We start from the raw sequence: 23307 nt of genomic DNA on the forward strand, positions 1-23307 counted from the left end.
TTTCTTTTTATGTTTTCTTTAAGCTTTTTGCCATATGACACGTGCTCTCACCAGACAGAGAGACTGAGATAGAGAGAGGGAAAGTGAGGGACCAGCAGATGGCATCATGGTTATGTCACTGGACTCTCACATAGTCCCACATAGTCGACAGTGGTTTGAGTTCTAGATCCGGTGGCCTAAAACACACCAGGCACGTGTGCATGCATGCCCAAAATTCCAAGAGGAGAATGGGAGAGAAGGGATTGCAATGCGGCCATCCCACCTGGAGTGTGATTTCTCACTTTCTGTCTCTCCATCTAATCTCTGTCTCTCCAGCAAGCACATGTGCCCTTTAGCAAAAATCTCTCTTAAAAAAAAAAAAAAAGGAGGGAAAGTAAGAAATCACCCCTCCCAGGGACGCCCACGCCACAATCCCCTCTCTAGATTTGGGGCATGCATGTACACACATTCAGTGTGACTTTTAACCTGCCAGGTTTAGGACTCAGACAGTGGTCAGCCACGCGACAGTAAAGTACCTTAAGCACTATGCCACCTGGCCCCAGGAAACTTTCTTACATAAGATTCAGGTAATATGTCCTAAGAATGTTTATCACAGTCATTGTCTGTGAAGGCAAAGTGTTAGAAACTGTCTAAATGACAACCGAGAAGACATGGAAAAATAAATTAGGGTGTATTCAAAAACTGAAAAAAATGAATGAAGAACAGCTATATGTTATACCATTTAAATCTTGAAAACATAATGGGTAATGATGCACACATAGTAATTTATGTAATGGTTGAAACTTTCAAATGGTACTCTATGTTTTAGGTACATCAATATATATCGAATGTATAAAATGTGGATGAGAATCATAAACATAACCTCATGATAGTAACTACGTTCTTGGAGGAGCAGAATAGGAAAAGATATTTTTACTTTTTAAATTTTAACTTTTTATTGTGGAATAACTATAGACTCATGGGAAGTTGCAAAAATAATACACAGACTCTTTATACTATTCACCAACTTCCCACATAGCAACATCTCCTATGCCTGTGGTATAATATAAAAATAATTTTTTTTTACATTAGTACAGTTCTGTTAAGTAGACTATGGATCTTACTCTGCTTTTTCTCTTGATCTTTTTTTATTTTAGCCACAGGACATGTGTGCTCGCCAGAGAGGGAACAACAGACAGAGACAAAGGGAGGGAAAATGAGAAATCTCTCCCCAGGGGGATGGCCACGCCACAGTCCTTTCTCCTCTGCTCTCCTGTCAGGACTTTGGCCACGCGCGCACACGCATCCGGCATGTTTTTCAAGCTACCAGGTCTGAGACTCAAACCGCAGTCAGCCATGTGGGAGTTCAGACCATCCGCTGGTCCTCAGATCTTACTTATTTTTCACAAGCCTGTACATGCACGTGTGTGTTTCTTTGCAAGTTTACCACGTGTGTAGATCTGTGTAACCACCACCCTGATCAAGATACAGACATGTTGCAGCACCATCATGGAAACCCTTGTGCTATGCCTTTACAGCACGCCTGTCCTCCAACCCTGCCCTGTCACCTGGCAGCCACTGATCTGTTCTCCATTTCTACAGTTCGTCATTTATAAAATATGGTACAAATGGAACCATATAGCACATAACCGTTTAAGATGGACTGTTCTGTGGTTGTTGTTTTACCAAGTGGACTGCTCCTGAAATGCATTCGAGCTGCTGGATATAATTCAATATAACTAAATATTCATAATTCATTCCTGGCCCAGCTATGGTGGCACAGGAGGTAGGTGACTTGGACATTCCAGGCGTGCTCAGAGGTGCACCCATGATCCTAGCTGTCTTAAAGGATCACAGCTTGGCAAGTAAAGCTATGTTAAGGGGACGTGGTTCACCTTCTTGCTCACACATGTATGAAATAAATAAACTTTTTAAAAAAAGTTCATTCTTTTTTATGGCTGTCTGGTAGATCAATTTATTTCACTATTTATTCGTTTATGCACATTTGTGTTGTTTCCAGTTTTTTTGTTTTGTTTTGCTTTTTGTTTTGTTTTTTTTTTTGTTTTGTTTTGTTTCCAGTTTTTGACTATTATGAATAAAGTACCTATGACTATTTATATACAAGTTTTAAATAAGCTTAAGTTTTCATTTCTCTGGAATAAATAACTTAGTGCAATGGCTAGGTTGTGTGATTAGTGGATGTTTAGTTTTATATGAAATTGCCAGAGTGGCCATTCCGTTTTGCATTCTCACCAATGACATGAGAGATCCAGTTTCTCTGCATCCTCCCCAGCATTTGGTGTTAACCCTATTTTCTTTATTTTAGCTATGGATTCATTTCTTTTTGCAGTAATATCTGATTCAAATTGGTAAAATGTTCCTATCCGATATAGCTGGATGTCAGGTACATACTAAGATAACTTTCTAAAATGTGCAGAGGGAGGGGAAAAGAAGACAGATACATTTTCTGATAAGAGGCCTAATGGCGAGTGAGCTTCACTGTAAAGTAGAAGACGCTATCCCTGTCCCCCTCTCTCCTACCTCAGGAAGGAAAGGGAGAAGGGAAGTTCTCAACCTCAGCTTTGGAGTGGGAGAAACATGCAGCAGGAAACATGATCAAGTTGTCATTTCCAGCCTCGTTTAAACTGGAGCACATCTATTCTCGAGAATACATTCTATTCTAGAGCACATCTATTCTAGACGGTACATTGGTGCAACATACAACTACGCAGTTACTTAGTAGCTGTTTGCCCAATCGCAGCATTGCTCAGCAGTCCATAATACTATTTGAGATTCTGGTTTTAATGTAAGCTTTAAGAAAAATTCATTTGGATTTAAACACATTTTTTAAATAAAGTTTTTTGAAGTATAATTCGTCCACAATGAAACATGCTTTAATTAAAGTTCACAGCCATGTAGCTACCACCGCAGTAAGATACAGAACATTCCCACCCCCTCTCCTGTTTCTCTCCTGTCCCTTCACAGTCAAGCCTCCCCCGGCCCCCAGTCCCAGGCAAACACTGACTGGCTTTCTGATAGTAAATATCAGTTTTACCTTTTCTAGAATTGCATAGAAATGGAATCATCAAACTCTGGTATCTGTACCTGGTCAGTGAAATGTTTGAGGTGCTTTTCTGTGTTGTACATCGGTCGTTTTTTTGTTTTTGTTTTTGTTTTTGTTTTTGTTTTTTTTCTGTTTTCGTTGCTGGACAGTGTTTGAATGTAAGGATGTATCACTGTTTCTCTATTTATTTTGTGATGAACCTTTGGGTTGTTTCCAGGTTTTAGCCATTATAAATAAAACTTCTGTGAACACTAAGGTATAAGGGTTTTGAACACTGGTACAAGATCCAGTTCAGTTACTCTCTGTTCATTGTGACTGTTCGTAAGCTAAGACCCTAATGGATGTGTTAATTGCACAAGTCCTTCCGCCAAATACTTAAAATTAGATAAATACTTAAATTTCTCTTAGGCAAATATCCACATGTGGGATTGCTGGATTTTTTTTTTTTTTTTTTTTTTTTAGTAGTAGACTTTATTTACTTATTTTTTAAATATTTTCGAGTGGTTTTTGCTATAGGGCGCATGCGCTCACCAGAGAGACAGAGAGACAGAAAGCAAGAAATCACCCTCTCGAGGGGATGGCCATGCCATAATTCCTTCTCCTCTCAGAATCTTGGGCACACACACACATGCGCCTGGCGTGAGTTTAAGCCACTGGGTCCGGAACTCGAAACGTGGTTGGGTTGACTACATGGGAGTCCAGCGACATAGACATTACGCTAACTGCTGGTCCCAGTGGACTTAATTTTTTTAAAAACAGCTATATATTTAGAGAGAAATTGAACAGATAATACGGAGTGTTCCCATATTCCTTTCCCCAGTATTTTCCCCTATTATTTTATTATATTAGATTTTTTTCATAGGGCATGCACTCATGCTAGAGAAAGACACAGAGAGAGGGAAAGTGAGAAATCACCTGCTGGCCCCTCCCCTATTTTTAATATCCAACATTAGTGTGGTACATCTATTACAATTCATGAACCAGAACTGATACATCATTGTTAATTATACTCAGTCCTCTAGATTATTTAAGTTTTGTCTAACGTCATTTGTTCTGTTCCAGGATTCTATTTGAGTTAATCACATTACACTTTTTTAAAAGAATTATTTATTGTATTTTATTTATTATTTTTCAGTTTGACCAGAGAGACAGAGAGGGAGAGTGAGAAGCAAGCCGCCAGGCCCAAGACTCAAACTGTGTCTGGCCATGTGAGAATTCAGTGCCTTAAGCACCATGCCACCTGCTGGCTCCTACACGTTTTGTTTTTTATTTAAAAATTTTTTTCTGGGGCCAGCAAGTGGCATGGTGGTTAAGGTGCTGAAGTCCCTCATGGTTGACTATGGTTCGAGTCCTGGACCTGGTGGCTTGCTTTCTCATTAACTCTCTCTCTCTGGTGAGTGCATGTACCCTGTAGCAAATTTTAAAATAATAATAATGATAAATAAAATTAAATAATTCTTTTAAAAATTCTTTATTTATGATAGGGTGCATGAAAGAGAGAGAGAAACAGCCCTCTCCACAGGGTCATGCTGTGCTAGGGCCCCTTCCTCTCTGCTGGACCCCGGGCACTCCCACGATGTGTGTAAGGCTTGAGCAGTGCATAGCACTTAGTTGTCATGTCTCCTTAGGCTCCTCTTAGCTGTGACAGGTCCTCAGACTTTGTCAGTGAGGATCTTGACAGTTTTCAGAAGAATTGGTCAATTGTAGAATTTCCCTGTTAGAATTTGTCCCAGGGTTTTCTTATACGTAGGTTAGGGCTGGATGTTCTGGGAAGGACCTCATAGAGCTGGTCGCATTTTATCGTATCATATCTCAATGTCATTTATGCCTGTTGGGCTTAACCTTGATAACGTGGTCAGGTGGTGTTTGTCAGGCTTTTCCAGAGAAACGCTACTCTCCACCACCTTCCTCTTCCATAGTGTTTCTTTGAAAATCACCACGCATGGCCCATACTTACACTGTGAGGGGTTATTTTCCCCTGTGAGAGTTCATGTCACAAAACATGGTTGTACTACATGATCTCTCCAGGATTTGGTGCCAGGAACAGTTCGTGTCTCCTGGCATGCTCGTGCACCCCCATGACTGGAAACAGAACCACTGATGCAAGATCCAGTTCAGTTATTCTCTGCTCATCGTGACTGCTCGTGAGCTAAGAGCCTAACGGATGGGTTAATTGCAGAGGTCCTTCCGCCAAGCTCTGGCGACATTTTCTCTGTTTTCCATTATTTTTTCTTATTATAATTACTCCAACTTATTGGTGTGATAATGATCCTGCAGTGACCTCAAACTCTTTTTGGAATTAGCAGAGTGGAAATGACTAGTCTGTACCTGGGGGTCATCCTCAATGCTCACTCATGGTGTTTCTGCAGGAATGTGACTGACAAGCTGCTCCCTCAGGGAATTTCTCCAATTCAGATCAGGACAGCAGCCACAGGGAACATCAGTCTGGGTAAGTGAGGCCCAGGACATGCCAGGGGTGGCTGTGGTGATGGTATTAAGGATGGACTTACGGGGCTTTTCATTCCTCCCCTGGGAGTTTAGTCTTTCCCTAGCAGGGCAGGATGTGCGACGGTTAGTAGTACGGTCTGTAACCTCAGACTTCTGGGTTCAAGTGCTGTCTCTGCCAGTCACTCTTTTTTTTAACCACTTTATTGAAGCATGGTTTATGTATGAAAAATCTGTATATATGTAATGTATGCAACTTAATGAATTTGGAAACAAGTACATACCTGTGAAAGGTATGTACATTCTATATGCACACACCCTCCATGTTCTAGGTTCAAATGGGATCTGAACCCACAGTGGGCAATGTGGCTTCCAACACTGCAGATCAGCATTCTAAGGCATCAAGGCTGGGCCTCTTACTTTATTATAAATTTTTTGCATGTGAAAAAATTCGTAACATAAGATCTCCCTTCTTTTTCTTTTCTTTTTTTTTTTTGGAGAGGTTTTCTCTATAGGGCACGTGTGCTCGCCAGACAGACAGAGAGAGACAGAGAGACAGAAAGCGAGAAATCACCCCCCAGGGGGGATGGTCACGCTGCAATCCCTTGTCCTCCATTCTCCTCTCGGGAAGATCTCCCTTCTTAGCGCATTTTAAAATATACGACGTGGTATCCTTACCTATAGGCTCTATACTGTACAGTGCATCCCTAGGACTTCTTCTATAACTGAAAGTTTGTATCCCTTTACTAATACCTTCGTTTCCCCTTTCCCTAACCCCTACCAGCAAACATTCTCCTCTGCTTCTGTGAGTCTGAGTGTTTTCTAGTCCACATATAAGTGATAGCATGTATTGGGTTGTTGTAAGAGTCATGATGCATTTTGCATAGAAAGAGACGCCATGACTTTTCCAACAACCTAGTATTTGTCCTATGGCTGGCTTATTGCACTCAGCTTTATGTCCTCCAAGTTCATCCATGTTGTCACAAATAATGGCATTTTCTTCTTTATGTTTTCTTTTTCATTTGTCCAGCTATATCGAAGTATAATCAACACAGTTATGTATAGTTCAGGTACACAGTGTGATGATATGACTTGCATAAACATTGTGAAATAGTTACCACACTCAAGTTAGTTTGCACATCCATCACCTCACGTAGTTATGTTATGTATGTGTGTGTGGGTGTGTGAGTGCGTGGTAAGAGTACTTAGGCTCAATTCTCCCAGCAAATTTCAAGTATGTAATACAGTATTGTTAACTATACTCACCAGGCTGTGTGTTAGCTCCCCAGACTTCACTCAGCTTATAACGGAAAGTTTGTTCCTTTAACCAGCATCTCCCCACGCCCCACTTCCTGCAGCCCTTGACAGCCACCATAGAAGTCTCTGCTTCTATGAGTCCAACTTTTCTAGATCCTACACGTAAGTGCATCATACAAATCATAGAGTGTTTGTCTATTCTGTGGCCAGCTTATTTCCCTTATCACAATGCCCTCCAGGTTCATCTATGTTGTCACGAATGGCAGGATTTCCTTCGTTCAAGATTGAATACTATCCCACCATGTGTATGTTCTGCACATGTGTGTATGCATGTGTGTGCTACATTGTCTTTATCCAGGCATCTGTCAACAGACACTCAGCTGTTCTCCTGTCTTGGCTATTGGAAATTCTCGTGCAATGAACATGGGGGTTAAGATACCGCTTCAAGATCCCAGTTTCAGTTCCTTTGAGTGTATACTCAGAAGTGGCGTTGCTGGGTCATTTGGTGGGTTCGTTTTTGTTTTTTTTAGGAACTACCAGTCACATTCTTAATCAGGGGTAAATTACTTCTCGTTTCAGCACCTTAGTGGCCCCTCCTTGTAAATGAAGATAAAACTAGTACCCCATGGGTTTTATAAAAGTGTAAATTAAAGAATACATGTAACGTATGTAGAAGAGCGCCTGCGTGTTGCAAGAGACAGTATTAATGTTAGCTATTTAAAACATTATTTTAGCTTATTCTATTTCTCTCCTTCCCATAGCCCTGTCCCCGCGGCTCCCATGCCGCCCTGGGCTCCTGGTTCCAAAGCCCTCTGGCTTCTACCACCAAGATGTGTGGCACTCGCTGGCCTGCTCCAGCCGCTCCTTCTCCACTGTCGACAGCATCCTGGGCTGCCTGGCTGGCCACGTCATCCACATGATGGGGGACTCCACGCTTCGGCAGTGGTGGGAGTATCTCCGGGACACCGTGCCCTGTGAGTGACCGACCGTGAGGGAGGCCTGGGACTCCTGAGGGCTCATGAAGGAAGGGGTGAACAGGAAAGGCTTTGAAGAGTGACTCCTGTGCTCGGTGGAGAGGTGGGGAGGATGCTGGGACTTTCTGAAGGGCACGTGAAGGAATCAGGGCTGGGAGGGTGTGATTGTTACCACCAAGCTACCTTTCCAGTTTGTTAGCCAGAGTTATGTAACCGGCTCAAACGACAGCATCAAACTCTATCAAATCATACAATGTGTCACCACAGCAAAAGTCCCCACTTACTTTCTAAATAAAATCCCCACTTTGTCTTTTAAGTAAAATTAAAATATGAAGGACAGGGACCAGCAGGTGGCATAGTGGTTTAGGCACTGAACTCCAACATGGCCGACAGTGTTTTGAGTCCCAGACCCCGCCTTTGAACACACCGGGTGCACGCACGTACATGCCCAAAGTCCTGAGAGGAGAATGGAGAAGGGATTGCAGCATGGCCATCCCTCCTGGGGGGGTGATTTCTCAATTTTTGTTTCTCTGTCTCTCCAGCAAGTGCATGCAACCTAGAGCAAAAATCTCTGTCTCTCTCTCTCTCTCACACACGTACACACACACACACACACACACACACACACACACAAAGTCAGGAGCAGCAGATGACATGGCAGGAACTCTCACATGGGCGATTACAGTTCAAGTCCCGGACCTGGTGGCTTGAAAACCACGCTGGGCATGCATGCCTGTGTGTCCAAGATCCCAGGAAGAGAATGGAGGAGAGGTATTGTGGGGACCAGCAGATGGCATATTGATTACATTGCCTGATTCCCACATAGTCAACCATGGTTTGAGGCCCAGACCCAGTAGCTTAAAACTCATGCCAGGTGCATGTGCATGTGTGCCCAAGATCTCAAGAGGAAACTGGAAAAGAAAGGACTGAAGCATGGCCATTCTCCTTCTGGGGGTGATTTCTCGCTGTCTCTCCATCTCTCTCTCTCTCCAGCAAGTGCACGTGACCTATAGCAAAAATTTGCTATAGCTATGTTCAATAATTACATGTTCCCGACAAGTGGTTCTTTTTTATTTTGGGTTTTTTTTTGGGGGTCGGGGAAGAGTTGGTCACAGGGCATGTGTGTTTGCCAGAGAGGAGACAGAGAAAGAGAGAGAAAAGTGAGAAATCACCCCGCAAGGGGGATTGGTCATGCCATAATCCCTTCTTCTCCATTCTCCTCTTGGGGTTTGGGATTTTAGGCATGCATGCACAGACTCCCAGTGTGATTTTCTTTTTCTTTCTTTCTTTTTTTTTTTTGGAGAGGTTTTTGCTATAGGGTGTGTGTGCTTGCCAGAAAGGCAGAGAGACAGAGAGAGAGATAGAGAGTGAGAAATCACCCCCAAGGGGAAGATGACCATGCTGTAATTCCTTCTCCTTCATTCTCCTCTCAGGATCTTGGGCACGCACGCACATGCACCCAGCATGAGTTTAAGTCACCGGGTCCGAGACGTGAACTGTGGTTAACTACATGGGAGTTCAGCGACATAGCCCTTACACCAACTGCTTGTTCCCCCAGTGTGATTTTCAAACCACCATGTCCGGGACTCACACCGAGGTCAGCCATGTGGGAATCCAGCATCCTTAACCACCTTACCAGTGACATAACCATTATGCCACTTGCCAATCCCAAATTGAACATTTTATTATTTTGAAGGAATCTATTTTATTTGTAGAAATGATGTTTGTCTTTTGTTTTCATTTATTTTATACATTCAATGACTGTACATCTCTACAGCTAAAGTCTATACCAACTTTCTTCTCTTACTACTTTCACGGTCTATCTTTTTCTACTACAGTAGATGGTTTGGATCAGGATTCAGACAAGGTGTACATATTGCCCTTGGTTGATACACTGTTTAGAATTATTTTATAGTTATAGTGCTATTCAGATGATCAGTTTCAAAGCAGGTGTACTTATAAAGTACTTTGTGGTTTTCAGTTAATTGGTCCATTCCAGGTAAGATGCCAAGTTCATGGGTGAGCAGTCCGTATTATCTCCATACTGTGTGTCCGGTGTCTGCAGACTCTGGAGTGACAACCTCTATTTCAGTGCTGGCAGTGTAATTTTTGTCTTCTCTCTTTTTTATTTGATGTTTCAATATATGTGTGCCTACATATGTGTTTTTTTTAAGATTCCATGTCAGCTTTGTTGAGCTCTTTGGCACTAACTGATGCTCTTCATTATATATTTAATTGCTTCTTGGAAAATCCTTAGCCATAATTTCTTCAAATAATTTAAAAGCCTTTTTCATTTATGATTGGCACATAGTAATTGTATTTATGTGGTACAGTATGATGTTTTGATACATGTGCTGAACCCATAATTTTTTTAGAGAGAGAGATTTTTGTTATAGGGTGTGTGCACTCACCAGAGAGACGGAGGGAGTCAGAGACAGAATGTGAGAACTCACGCCTCAGGGGAGATGTCCACGCCACAATCCCTTCTCCATTTTCCTCTCTGGATCTTGGGCATGCACACACATGTGCCTGGTGTGAGTTTAAGTCACCGGATCCTGTACTCGAACCGTGTTTTGCTATGAGGCAGTCCAGCGATATAATCATTATGCCAAGGGTGTCTTCAACAAACTATGTTATTTAAAGTATGTGTTTTTGTCTCAGTTGAATAGGTGAGACATCCAACTCTTTCAAATACAAACATCTTACTTTATTGATTTTGTTATCACCACTTGCTCCTGATTTTCTCTTATTTTTCTAGTCTTTCCTCCTTACTCTCGTCATCTTCTCCCTGGTCTCTAAATTTGGGAGTTCTTTGAAATTCTTTATGGACTCTCCTCTCTTCTCCCTCATCATGATCTTCCTGCGTGATCTTGCCCATTCCTATGGCTCTAATAACACCCATAATTATAATAAATCCCAAATTTACTTTTCTGGCTCAGATCACTCTTCCGAACACCAGCTGCCAACTTGATATCACCATAGAAATGCCTCTCAAGCATCCTACAATTTAAGACAGCACTAACCTCTGAATCACCCTCCGCCTTCTCCAGCACTAAAACATAATCCAGACTTCCTGAAACCCACATTCTTCCCTCTGCCTCTACTTCTTTATCTTTGGCCATTGCCAATGTGCCTCCAGTCAGTACCATTATCTCCCAACCACGTAAGCCAGAATCTGAGCCTTAAAGATCCTTGCTGGTCTTTGATGCCAGCATGCAATTTATTATCTACTCTGGTCTACTTTACATCAGAAATACATCTATAACCCACACTCTTCCCTCTGCCTCGACTTCTTTTTATTTGGTCATTGCCAATGTGCCTCCACCCCAGGTTTTCGCAAAAGAGCAAGCACGAGCTTTTTAAAATGTAAATTGTATCATATTATTTATGCCCAATGAACTCCAATTTCCTTGGCAAAAATCCAAATCATGGACATGATCTACAAGGTATTGCCTGGTATGACTCTGCCCTACACCCCTAGTCCCATCTCTTGCCATTCATTACATGCCAGGATTGCTAACCTTCTTATAGTCACTCAGAATTACCAGTCTCCTTTCTGCATGAGGAAATGGCTCTCTCCCAAGGGACTGTAAGCTTTTATTGTATACAAAAGTACCTAAACAGTGCCCGTTAGATGACACTTCAGTGCGTACCTGTGCAAAATTGTTAGATGAATGTAATGGAAAGTTATTAACAGCTTAAACTGGGACCAGCAGATGGCATTATGGTTATGTAGCTGGACTCCCAAGTAGTCAATCCCAGTTTGACTCCTGAATCCGGCAGCTTAAAACTCAGACTTAGTGCATGTGCATGCTTTCCCAAAATTCCAGGAGGAGAATGGAGGAGATGGGATTGCGGCATGGCCATCCCCCCTGGGGGGTGATTTCTCACTTTCTGTCTCTGTCTCCCTCTTTCTCTTTGGCGAGTGCACATGCCTTATAACAAAAATCTCTAAAAATAAATAAATAAAAGTTTAAAAAAAGATAAAGAAGGAAAAATAGTAGAAAGAAGAAGATGAATGTTAGAGAATGCCTTCATTGACAATGCAAGCAAAATATGAAGCAAATAATTTACCAAATGGCCAGAAAGATAGAATAAAATGAGATAACGTAGTGCTATAGACGGTAACAAGAAAAGAGGTTTTCAGAAGGAGTTAATCAATGCATAGAAGTCAAATGCCACAGAGGTTTAAAAGCAAAATTAAAAGGAGTTTGGATGGATAGTAGTGGTATCTTTGGCAATCTTGACAATTTGGAAGTGAGGTATGACAGTGTGGGGACAGATGCTTATGTCCTGGAATCAGCCCAAAGTTTCAAGAACAGATGAATGGACTGAAAAAATGTGGCACATATACACTATGGAATACTACTCGGCCATAAAGAACAATAAGACCCTGACATCTGATGCAAAGTGGATGAATAGGCAAGATTCAATGCTAAGTGAAGAAAGCCAGACCATAAAAGACAGGCATTGTGTGTCCTCACTTAATATATACCCTACACCTGCACTATGGCAGAAACTGAAAGGTTAGAAGTTATAATAACTGGAAGGGAAACTGAGACTACTAGAAACAGTATAGGAGGGGGTGGGTAACAGGGATGGAGGGAGGGGAGCAGGAGGGAAAAACATTTTATAGAAACAAAAATGAAAATTGTCTGCTGATGATAATGTACACGGTATAATAATATCTCTGTATTAATCACTCATTCCTCCTCTCTCACCCTCCCAACAGCCCTGAAGCCAGTGGATCTACATGTCACATATCAGACAGGGCCCCTGATGGCTGTGGACACCACCCGGGACATAGTGCTGCACTGGAGGGCCCATGGCTGGCCCCTGCGCTCCCTCCGCACACCAGTGGCCTCCCTGCATTCTGTGGCCCGGGAGCTGGAGGGCCTGGCCGGGGGTCCCCACACTGTGGTGGTGCTGGGTCTGGGAGCCCACTTCACCACTTTCCCCCCATCCATCTTTGTGCGACGGCTGGCAGGGATCCGGGCGGCTGTGACCGACCTGGTGAGCCGGGAGTGGATGCCTGGGAAATGACCTCCAGCCTGGCTGTGCCAGACAACATCCACCCAGGGAAGCTCATTGTCCGGAATGAGGTGGACTTACTCCTCTCCTTCATCTGCCCCAGCTGAGTGCTTCTGAGGGTCCTGGCGTGGTGTTGAAGGACAGCCTGGGACCTGGCCATCAGAACTGTGAGGAGGACCACAGCAGTGATGGGACCTTGAACTTCACAATGACTCAGAGAGGATTAATTGCTCCAAGACTGGCCACCTAGGATAAACCATTGTTCATATTTTGGTGAATTTCAATTATCTGTCTATGCACCTCACACACACATGTGTAATTTTATATCAGTGAAATCATACTTCGCTCGCCTTCTTTTTTAAAAATTATTTTATTTAACTTTATTTCTTTAATTTGACCAGACTGAGACAGAGTGAGAGAGAGAGAGAGAAAGTGAGAGAGAGAAAGTAAGAAAGCAAGTCACCAGGTCCAAGGCTTGAACCACAGTCACCCATGTGGGAGTCCAGCGCCCCCAACCACCACGCCACACATGCCTTCTTTTTCATTCTCTTTTTTTGGGGAAAAAAGAACCCTTGTACCTTTTCTCAGTTTCTCCCAAGATTACATCTTGAAAGACAGTACAGGATCACAACCAGAATAGTAATATTGATCAAATTCGCCAATCTGTCTTTCTGGTGAGTGCATGCACCCTATAGCAAAAACCTCTCCAAAAAAAAAAAAAAGATCTGTTTAATGCCTTCATTATCCATTTATAGCCTTGCCAAGGAAAGAGGGCAAAGGCGTTTATACAAAGTTTTAGTCTAATAGGAGAGACTAGATAAATTGGGGTCTCAAAAGACTAAAAGGCTAAAGATGAGGGAGCACAAAGAAAACTACTGTACGGAAGACGGAGAAAGACGGAGAAGGACGGCCTAAGTGTCCACTAAGCCAGTCCTCAGGCTGGTTTTCTGCCTGAACTGACACGTGCGGGTGGCTCAAAAAGCCGCTAGTTTAAAGTTAATTCAGGTGGTGCTACCATGTTCCCTCCAGGCGTTTGATTGGATCAAATACACATGATTTCTGGGGAAAACTACATTTCCTTAGATCTTGGGAAAAAAGTCCACAGATTATACTACAAGGAAAAAGAACTGCTCACATTTAGAAATCATGAAATATAGCAGAGATAAGACATCACGTGTGGGGAACAGTGGAAAAAAGTCAGCAGAATCAAACCTCCAAAACTCGAGATAATGGAACAACTAAAAATATATATATATAAAATAAGTATGCTTAACCTACCTCAATTTAAAAAGAGAGAGGTTTTAAAATACTAATAAAGTGTATGAACATATTTTTAAACAAACAGAACTTCTAAAATGAAAAATAAGACAATTTTAATGGACATTTAAAAACCAGATGAGACTTAGTTGAAGAAATAATTAGTGAGTTGGAAGCAAGAACTGAAAAATTCCTGTTCTAGCCCCAAGAGAAAAAAAACGGGGAAAAAAAAAAAAAAACCTAAACAACAAAAAAATAAATTAATAAATTTCTTGATTGCCAAAAAAATATGCCAGATCATCATTAACTATAACTATTTGGAGAATAGTGAATTCTCCAAATTGTCTCACTTTCCAAGAAAGGCGAATCAGCTTTGAGCAGAGTCTGAGAACAAACAATTGCCATTCCTCTTTATGTAAAGACCTAAGTCTTGGGGCCAACAGATGGCATGGTGGTTAAGGTGCTGGACTCCCACATGGCTGACTGCAGTTCAAGTCCTGGACCTGCTGGATTGCTTTCTCACTTTCCCTCTCTCTCTCTCTGTCTCTCTCTAGTGAGCATGAGTGCCCTACAGGAAATTTAAGAAAGTAAATGTTAAAAAATAATAAAAGACCTCAGCTTTTCCATTGGATCCCATCTGAGTTTTCTGTGGTTTCCGACATTACCTGGTGTTGTCACCATGGGTTCTCACTGGAATGGTGGGGAGACAAAAATATACACGTGAAATAAACTCAGTGTTTTAATAAAGTAAAAAAAAAAAAAATGGGAAAGAGGAGGCCAATCCATCCTTAGTGAGCTCCCTCTCTCAGGCTCCCTCTTGGGTGCAGATGAAGGAAAGAGGAAATACCATCACAGAAATCACTGGGAAAGTAAGGAAATATAGAAAGACACAGACGCAAGTAGTTTGGGAGAGAAAAAAAGTGAGATATGGCAGATTCTTTTCTGGAAGATACGGTGTTTGCTGGGACACAGTCTCTCCCAGAGCCTCTGATTTCTCTGGACTCTATTCTGAGAAACATGGAAGCACAAATACAAACTGAAGAAGTGCAAAAATTCAAAATGGGAAAGCATTGGAGAGAGGCTACATTTTATGAGATGGGGGAGGTGGAGGGTGAGGAGAGGGTCTAGATGCCTGCCTATCAGATACTCACCAATACCCACCAATAGTTGCTTCTATTCAGGTAAGGGTGATCCAGAAAAAGAACCAACAGACACATTTCAAATACCAATAGAATTTATACTGGAATTTAAAGTGTGAGATTCAGGGACCAGCAGGTGAAATAATGATTATTCTGCCGGACTCCCATGTAGTTCACTGCAATTCTAGTTCTGGACCTGGCGGCTTGAAACTCACACTGGGCGCATGTACGTGCCTGTCCAAGATCCTGAGAAGACAGTGGAGGAGAAGAGATTGTGGCATGGCCACCCTTGGGGGTGATTTCTTGCTTTCTATCTCTGTCTCTTCAGTAAGCACATGCGCCCTATAGCAAAATTCTCTCTCAAAAATTTTTTTTAAAAAAGGCAAAACAGTATGAACTTCAGAGACATCATCTTCTATTTGGGAGAAGAGGATGTTAGTGCTGCTGTGTCCAATGTCTCCTCTGCTACATTGTAAATTCTTGGAAGCAGCACTGCATTTTCTCAAGATTTAGCACAATAGTTTTCAGGGAGCCTCAGTGGCTGACAGGGGTAAGAATGTGGCCCCAGTCAAAAAAACAAATCACTGGCCTTCGGCATGAGTTTGAGGAGCATAGAGAGAGGAGACCTTGTTCTATTGGACAGGAATAGTAAAAAAAGATCCCAAATTCGCAGGTCATGAATAAGGATTCTGGCTCTGATCGCCATGGAAACCTGAATAATGGCCCACCAAGATGTCTGCATCTTCATTGTTGGACTCTGTCTGTTACCTTCTGCAGCATAAGGAACTTTGTGCCTGTGACTAAATTAAGGATTTTACAATAGGGAGGTTATCCTGGATTATACAGTTCTATCTGTAATCACAGGCGCCTTTAGCACAGAGAGAAGGGGCCAGCAGCTGGCGTGGTGGTTAAGGCACTGGACTCCCACATGGCTGACCTCAGTTCAAGTCCTGGACCGAGCGGCTTGTTTCCTCTCTTTCTCTGTCTGTGGTGAGCTCATGTGCTCTATAGGCAATTAAAAGAGCACACATGCCCTATAGCAAATTTTAAAAGAATAATAGTACATAAATAAATAAAATAAACTTAGAAAAAAAGAAGAAAAAGTAAAGGGTAGATTATATCACTGAAGACGGAGGTGATGCGATAATGGAAGCAGAGGGGCAGAAACACAGGCTTGAAGACGCTATGCTGCTGGCTTTGGAGACGGAGGAAGGGCCCTGAGAAAAAGCATGCAGGTGGCCTCTAACATTGGAAAGAGCAAGGAATGGGATTCTCCCCTGGAGCCTCCAGAAGGTACAGAGCCTGGCAACCCCAATGTATTTGTTTTCTTCTTTTTAGTTTTTAGTTCTTGTTATAGAGCACATGCATTTGCCAGAGAGAGAGAAATATCAACTCCCAGTCATGGGGAATGCTATGCCACAAACTCTTCTCCTCCAGTCTCCTCTCACAGTTTTGGGCATATACACACATGCACCTGGTGTAATTTTTTTTTTTTTTGAGAGGTTTTTGCTATAGGGCACGTGCACTCGCCAGACAGACAGAGAGAGACAGAGAGACAGAAAGCGAGAAATCACTCCCCAGAGGGGATGGCCACACCACAGTCTCTTCTCCTCCATTTTCCTCTTGGGATCTTGGGCATGCATGCATGTGCGCCTGGAGTGAGTTTTAAGCCACCGAGTCCGGGACGCGAACCGTGGTCAGCTACATGGGAGTACAGCGACATAGCCATTACGCTAACTGCTGGTCCCCCCAGTGTGATTTTTCAAGTCACTAGGCCTGGGACTCAAACAGCACAACTGTTCCAGCACCTTAACCTCCATGCCACCTGCTGGCCTGCAACCCTAATTTAATGACTTCTGATCTCCAGAATTGTAAGAGAAAGAATGTAGGTTGTTTAAGCCAGTAAGTTTGTGATAATTTGTCCAGCAGTCATAAAAACAAGTATAATTAGGAACAGCAGATAGCATAAAGGTTATGTCCCTGGATTCCCATGTAGTTTACCATGGTTCGAGTCCCACATAGGTGTCTTAAAACTCATGACAGGTGCGTGTGCGTGTGTGCCCAAAATCTGAAGAAGAAGGGATTGTTGCATGGCCATCCTTCCTACAGGGTGATTTCTCACTTTCTGTCTCTCTGTCTCTCTGGCAAGTGTACTTGCCCTATAGCAAAAAAATCTCACTCAAAAGGAAAAAATAAAAAAAGAATAGAATTACTACTCCAGTAGTGAAGTCCAGAGGAATGGAATGGACTAGTAGCATATTATGATCAAAAGGGAGTTGTTTTATCATAGAAGTTCAAAGTTGGCAGTTAGGGACTCTGCTCACTCATAATCTAAGGCTATTTTAGGTGTCAGTGACCACACCAACAGAACAGAGTTGCTAAATTGAGACTTCACGTGTGAAAACAGTGGTGCAATGGTAAAACAATGTTCTGCAAGGCCGACCACATGGGAAGTTGCAGATTTGTGTCTGAAGACATCCATGAACGTGTTGGGTATGTGTATCCATGATTCAGTGCTGGATAAACCTGGGAGTGATTCATGGCATGAAAACTCTCCAGAATATATAAGGTTATTGAGGCTTCCAGTTAAGGTAATGCCTTAAATTTCTGTTTGACTCACCTACATCACTTCAGGAAAAAAAAAAAAAAAAGAAGAAAAACTTTCAAAACCAGAGATGAATGTGGCCAGCAGGTGGCACGGAGGTTAAGGCATTGGGTCCCACATGGCCGGCTGAACAGTTTGAATCCCAGACACAGCAGCATGTAAAACATGCTGGGCGTATGTGCATGTGTACGACCCAGGGAAGATTTAATATCTTAAAAATAACAGTCCTCGGGACTAGCCAGTGGTGTAGGGGTTAAGGTACTAGACTCCCACATGACCAATTGCAGATCAAGTCCCTGACCCAGTGGCTGCACACTGGTTCTTGTACATGCTTTCCCAAGATCCCAGCCAGAAGGAGAATGGAGAAGGAACTGTGGTGTGACCATCCCCTCTGAAGGTTGATTTCTCACTTTCTCTCTCACTGTCTCTGGTGAGCACACACACTCTAAAACAAAATCCTTTACAAAAAAAAAAAAAAATCTCATTCAGTATGTGTGCTTGCATGCCCCAAATCCCAAGTGGCAAGTGGAGGAGAAGGGATTGTAGTATGGCCGTCCCCCCAGGGGGGTAAACTTTCACTTTCTCTCTGTCTCTCTTTAGTGAGTGCATGTACCCTCTGGCAGAAAAATCCCCTTACATTAACATATAATTTGATTCTGTTCTATTTACAGTATTGTTGTTTGTGAGTCTGTTTAGAGATAGAGTCTCTCTATGTTGCCTCAGCTTTCTGAATAACTTGGATTGTAGGTGCACATTGCTGCACCTGGCTTAGAGCATTGATTTTAGTTAAAAAAGAAAAAAAAAAACAATGAAACTGGTATGGAGGAGAATTAATAGCTAAGATAAGTAAGGAAATTATGAAAAGTGTTGTGAGTGGAGATTTGTCCTATCAGATATTAAAATACACTACTAGTGTATTATTGCTTATTAGTTACTTATTTCTGTATAAAAATTACTCCTAAACTTAGTGCTTAAAACAACAAACATTTATTATTGTAGTTTCTGTGAATCAGAAAATTGGGAGTCTCAGCTGGGCAGTTTGGGCTCAGAGCCTCTCATTAGATTGCAGACTATATATGAGACAACATATCCTCTTTCCCCACAGCTAATATTCTGTCATAAAGCAGCCACTGAAATGGTTTCTAACAAAGGACTCTTATAAGACAAGTGGATTCTGGGGCCAGAAGGGGGCATGGTGGTTAAGATTCTGGACTTCCACATGGCCAACTGCAAGTTCAAGTCACAGACCTGGTGGCTTTTCTCTCTCTCTCTCTCCCCCTGTCTCTCTGTCTCTCTCTGGTGAGTGCATATGCCCTATAGCAAATTAAAACGTAATGAAAATAAGGGCCGGCAGGAGGTAAGGTGGTTAAAGGTGCTGAATCCCCACATGGCTGACCATGGTTTGAATCTCGGATCTGGGGGCTTGCTTTCGCATTTTCCTTTCTCAATATCTCTCTAAGTCTGGTCAAATTAAAAGAAAAATAATAACAAATTGAATTAATTAAATAAATAATTCTTTAAAAAAGACAACTGTACCTACAAATTGTTATTGTCTACTAGGAAAATACCGACGTCTAATGTCTAAAAAAAAATCTGTAATTGTGATTAGTTATCTTACTTAACAATTTGCTGCTGTTGTTATGATATTGAAATGGAAGAATGGTTCTGAAAAATATAAGTCCTTGAGAGTTTCTTCGTTAAGCTACAAAACCATATCGTGTTCTGACATGCTGAAGAAAACAAAGTGCACAGACTTTGTAGACCCAAGAATCCCAAAATCTAAACTGGCAGTAGAAGACAGCAAAGAAGAATTTCATTTATCAGCACAGAAGACCAGAAACAGTTAAAAACAGGTACCAGTAGTTGGCTTAATGGCTATGTCAATGGACTCCCATGTAGTCGACTGTGGTTTGAGTCCCAGACCCAATGGCTTAAAATCACGATGGGCGCATGTGTATGCATGCCAAGATCCCAAGAGGAGAATGGAGAAGAACGGATTGCGGCTTGGCTATCCCTCCTGAGGGATGTCTCTCTGTCTCTTTCTGTCTTTCTGGCAAGCACATGTGCCCTATAACAAAAACCTCTCCAAAAATAGAGAAAGGGTTAAAAACCGGTAGTGCTATGAAAATGAAGGTTAAGGAATGAGAAAATCGATTGTGTAAAGCTCTACCTGAAGGGCCGGCCCTGTAGCACGGTGATTATGCTTTATGAACAGGGAGCCAAGCCCCACATAGATGGCTGTAGTCTGAATTCCAGCCCTGGTAGTTTGAAAAAAATATGCTGGGCACGTGTGCATGAGTGTCCCAAATCCTGGTGAGATAGAGAAATGGGTGAAATTGGGGGATGTTTCCTCTCCCCACTCCCTGTCAGTGCATGTGCCCTATAGCAATAAAAAAATCAAAATCAAAATAAACAAACCGAACAAACAAAAACTACCTGAACACTATGTTCATAGATTGGAGAATCAATATGGAAAAGATGAGAATTTTCTTTAACTTGAGCTCCGTATTCAGTATAATTCTGGTCAAACTCCCAACATTTGTGAGTATCTATGTAAGCTGACTATAAAATTTATATAAAAATGCAAAGCTTTCAAAGTAACCCAGGCAATTATAGAGAACACAAGGCGATGACTTACCAAAACTTCTTATGGATCTACAGTAATTAAGGTAGTGCGAAAGTAGGGCCGGATGGTGGCGTAGTGGTAAAATATTATGCTCTGTGAGACTTCTTTGTGTATACTGGACACGCACGTGCCTCTGATCTGAGGCTGGTTGAAAGTGGGAATGGATTGCAGTGTTAAGACCCTACTGGGGTGCTGTGTTTCTCTCTCTTGTCTCTTTTCATGGAAGAAAAAAAACAAACAAATGAAAAAGATGATGTGGTCTTGGTAATGAAGGGACACATAAGTCAAAAGAACAAAAGTTTCTAGAAATAGACCCACACTCTCTGGACACTCGATTTTTTTTTTTTTTAGTAGTTTTTACTATAGGGCACGTGCACTTGCCAGATAGAGAGAGAAAGACAGAGAGATAGAAAGCGAGAAATCACCCCCAGGGGGGATGGCCACACCGCAATCCCTTCTCCTCCAATCTCCTCTCGGGATCTTGGGCATGCACGCACACGTGCCCAGCATGAGTTTAAGCCACTGGGTCCAGGACGCAAACCGCGGTCAACTACTGCGGTCAACTACGTGGGAGTCCAGAGACATAGCCATTATGCTAACTGCTGGTCCCTGGACACTCGATTTGATGCAAAGGTGGTATTGTAAAGTGGTAAGGAAAGAAAAGGCTTCCCCCCTCCAACAGTGGTATTAGGACAATTAAATATCTCTATTTTAAAAACTCTTCATCCTGGGTCAGTTGGTGTCATGGTCATTAGGCTGCTGGATCCCTCATGGCTATTTGCCCAGTGTAAGGTTCAAACTCAACAACTTAAAAAACATGCTGGGCAGGACCAGCAGTTAGCATAATGGCTGTGTTGCCGAATTCCCATGTAGTCAACCGTGGTTCGGGAACTGGACCCCGTGGCTTAAACTCACGCTGGGCGCTCATGTGCATTCGTGCCTAAGATCCTGAGAGGAGAATGGAGCAGAAGGGATTGCAGCATGGTCATCTCCCCTGGGGGATGATTTCTCGCTTTCTGTCTCTCTGTTGCTCTCTGTCTTTCTGGTGAGCACACGTGCCCTATAGCAAAAACCTCTCCAAAAAACACACTGGGCTTGTGACTGGGGGATGAGGTGGGGTCTTTTTGAGATTTAGGGCATTCACACACATGTCTAGCATACTTTTTAAGCCACCAGATTTGGGACTTGAACCATGTAGTCAGCCATGTGGGATCCAGCCACTTTAACCACCATGCCACCAACTGGCCCGGTGTTTTCCTAATATACAATTTCCATGAATGTTTTGAAGACTCCTCATATACATATTGGGTTGTCAGAAAAGTCATGACGTAGGATCAGCAGTTGACATAATGGGTATGTTGGTGGACTCCCACGGAGTTGACCCCAGTTCAAGTCCCAGGCCTAGTGGCTCAAATTCACACCTGGGGCATGTGCGTGTGTGTCCAAGATCCTGAGAGGAGAAAGGAGGAGAAGGGATTGCGTTGTGGCCAGGGATACCCCCTGAAAACTTTGAAAATGTTAAGAGTGACATTTTGTTAAACTCTGGTTTCATACAGGGTTTAGATGAGGAATTAGTGACCCCGGTAAAATGGAACAATGTAGCTTGGGCATCCCTACCCACGAACCAACTCATTTCGTTAGCTGACCAATTATCTCAGACAATTCTTTGTTTCAATTTTTTTTTTATTAAAACACTGAGTTTATTTCACGTGTATATTTTTGTCTCCCCACCATTTCCATGTCTGACCACCACTGCTACTGTGTCCTATCATAACATTCCATACATACTTAAAACCAAGCAAAGGGTGGAGTTCCATCTTTAAAAACTAAACAGGCTTTTGGACAGCGCACTTTTGGCAACAGAATCTGGACACCATTTATCAAACACGGTGGGGAAAGTTCTCACTCTGCATTATAAAAAGGACAGCCAGATACCAACTGTTACAGAAATGAAGTAAGACCGAAAATTTTAACAAACTGTTTAAACTATTTTCTTAGAGACAGAGACAGAAAGCGAGAAATCACCTCCCAGGGGGGATGGTCCTGCCGCAATCCCTTTTCCTCCATTCTCCTCTCGGGATCTTGGGCATGCACGCACATGCGCCCGGCGTGAGTTCTAAGCCACCAGGTCCGGGACATGAACCGCGGTCGACTACGTGGGAGTCCAGTGACATAGCCATTATGCTAATTGCTGGTTCCCTGCATTATAAAGTTCTTAGATGGTAAATGTGATCTCAGATATTGTATCCTTAGAGCCCTTGTGCCAAAAATAAAGCGTGCAAAAAATACTATGTAGTCCAATTGGCAGGCATTGGAATGGTTGTTAATACTACACAAATACTTCCAATGGGAAGTCGTGGGGCGATATTGATCAATGAAAGCACATGGCACCCCATCACCCTTTCTGACTATGAAAATAGGAGGGGAGAATGGCTACGTTCCCAAGTTACATGGAATCCTGATTTCTCGCAGATCTGGCCCCTGGTGTCAACCCCCATAAAACATAACATCTGGTACATGAGAAAAAGTAATTTTTGTTGGGAAGGAAAACAAAATGACATGGTGGAAGTTTATGATTTTTCCTTGAAAGGTTTCAGCTGGCAGTTGGCTGAACCTCCTTGTCCAGGGAGTGTTATGGCGACGGCGACCCCAATCAACCACAAAGTCGGATCTTGATGCAGAATACAAGAGGCTTTATTGCTAACTCGCTAGGACTGCGCTCTCGGTCCTTCAAGACAGGTAACAAGTGAAGCCCGAACAAAGGGGCATTCAGGTTATATAGACACAAGTCCGTGGAGTGAGGGGAGGAAAGAATGAAGAAGTAAGATAAGGGGCTTCTAGGGTAATTTTATGGTGACCCTGAAGTTGCTTGCTCAAGCAAGACAAAAATGTTTCTCTTTACAGTTGTTGCCATTTGGTCAGGTTTGCAG

General features: G+C 42.5%; 1 protein-coding gene across 1 annotated transcript in view; it reads left to right on the plus strand.

Moving 5' to 3' along the window:
* Positions 1-13189, plus strand: part of LOC102471438 (NXPE family member 3) — an 18223-nt gene extending 5034 nt beyond the window's left edge. The window contains 4 exon segments of the mRNA XM_014584307.2: positions 5413-5492; positions 7507-7719; positions 12452-12730; positions 12733-13189. Coding sequence (XP_014439793.2) covers positions 5413-5492; positions 7507-7719; positions 12452-12730; positions 12733-12857 — 697 coding nt within the window. The 3' untranslated portion in view covers positions 12858-13189.
* The last annotated feature ends 10118 nt before the right edge of the window (positions 13190-23307 follow it).

Source organism: Tupaia chinensis, unplaced genomic scaffold (genome assembly GCF_000334495.1).
Source record: "Tupaia chinensis unplaced genomic scaffold, TupChi_1.0 Scaffold146229_1, whole genome shotgun sequence".
NCBI classification, from domain to species: Eukaryota; Metazoa; Chordata; class Mammalia; order Scandentia; family Tupaiidae; genus Tupaia; species Tupaia belangeri.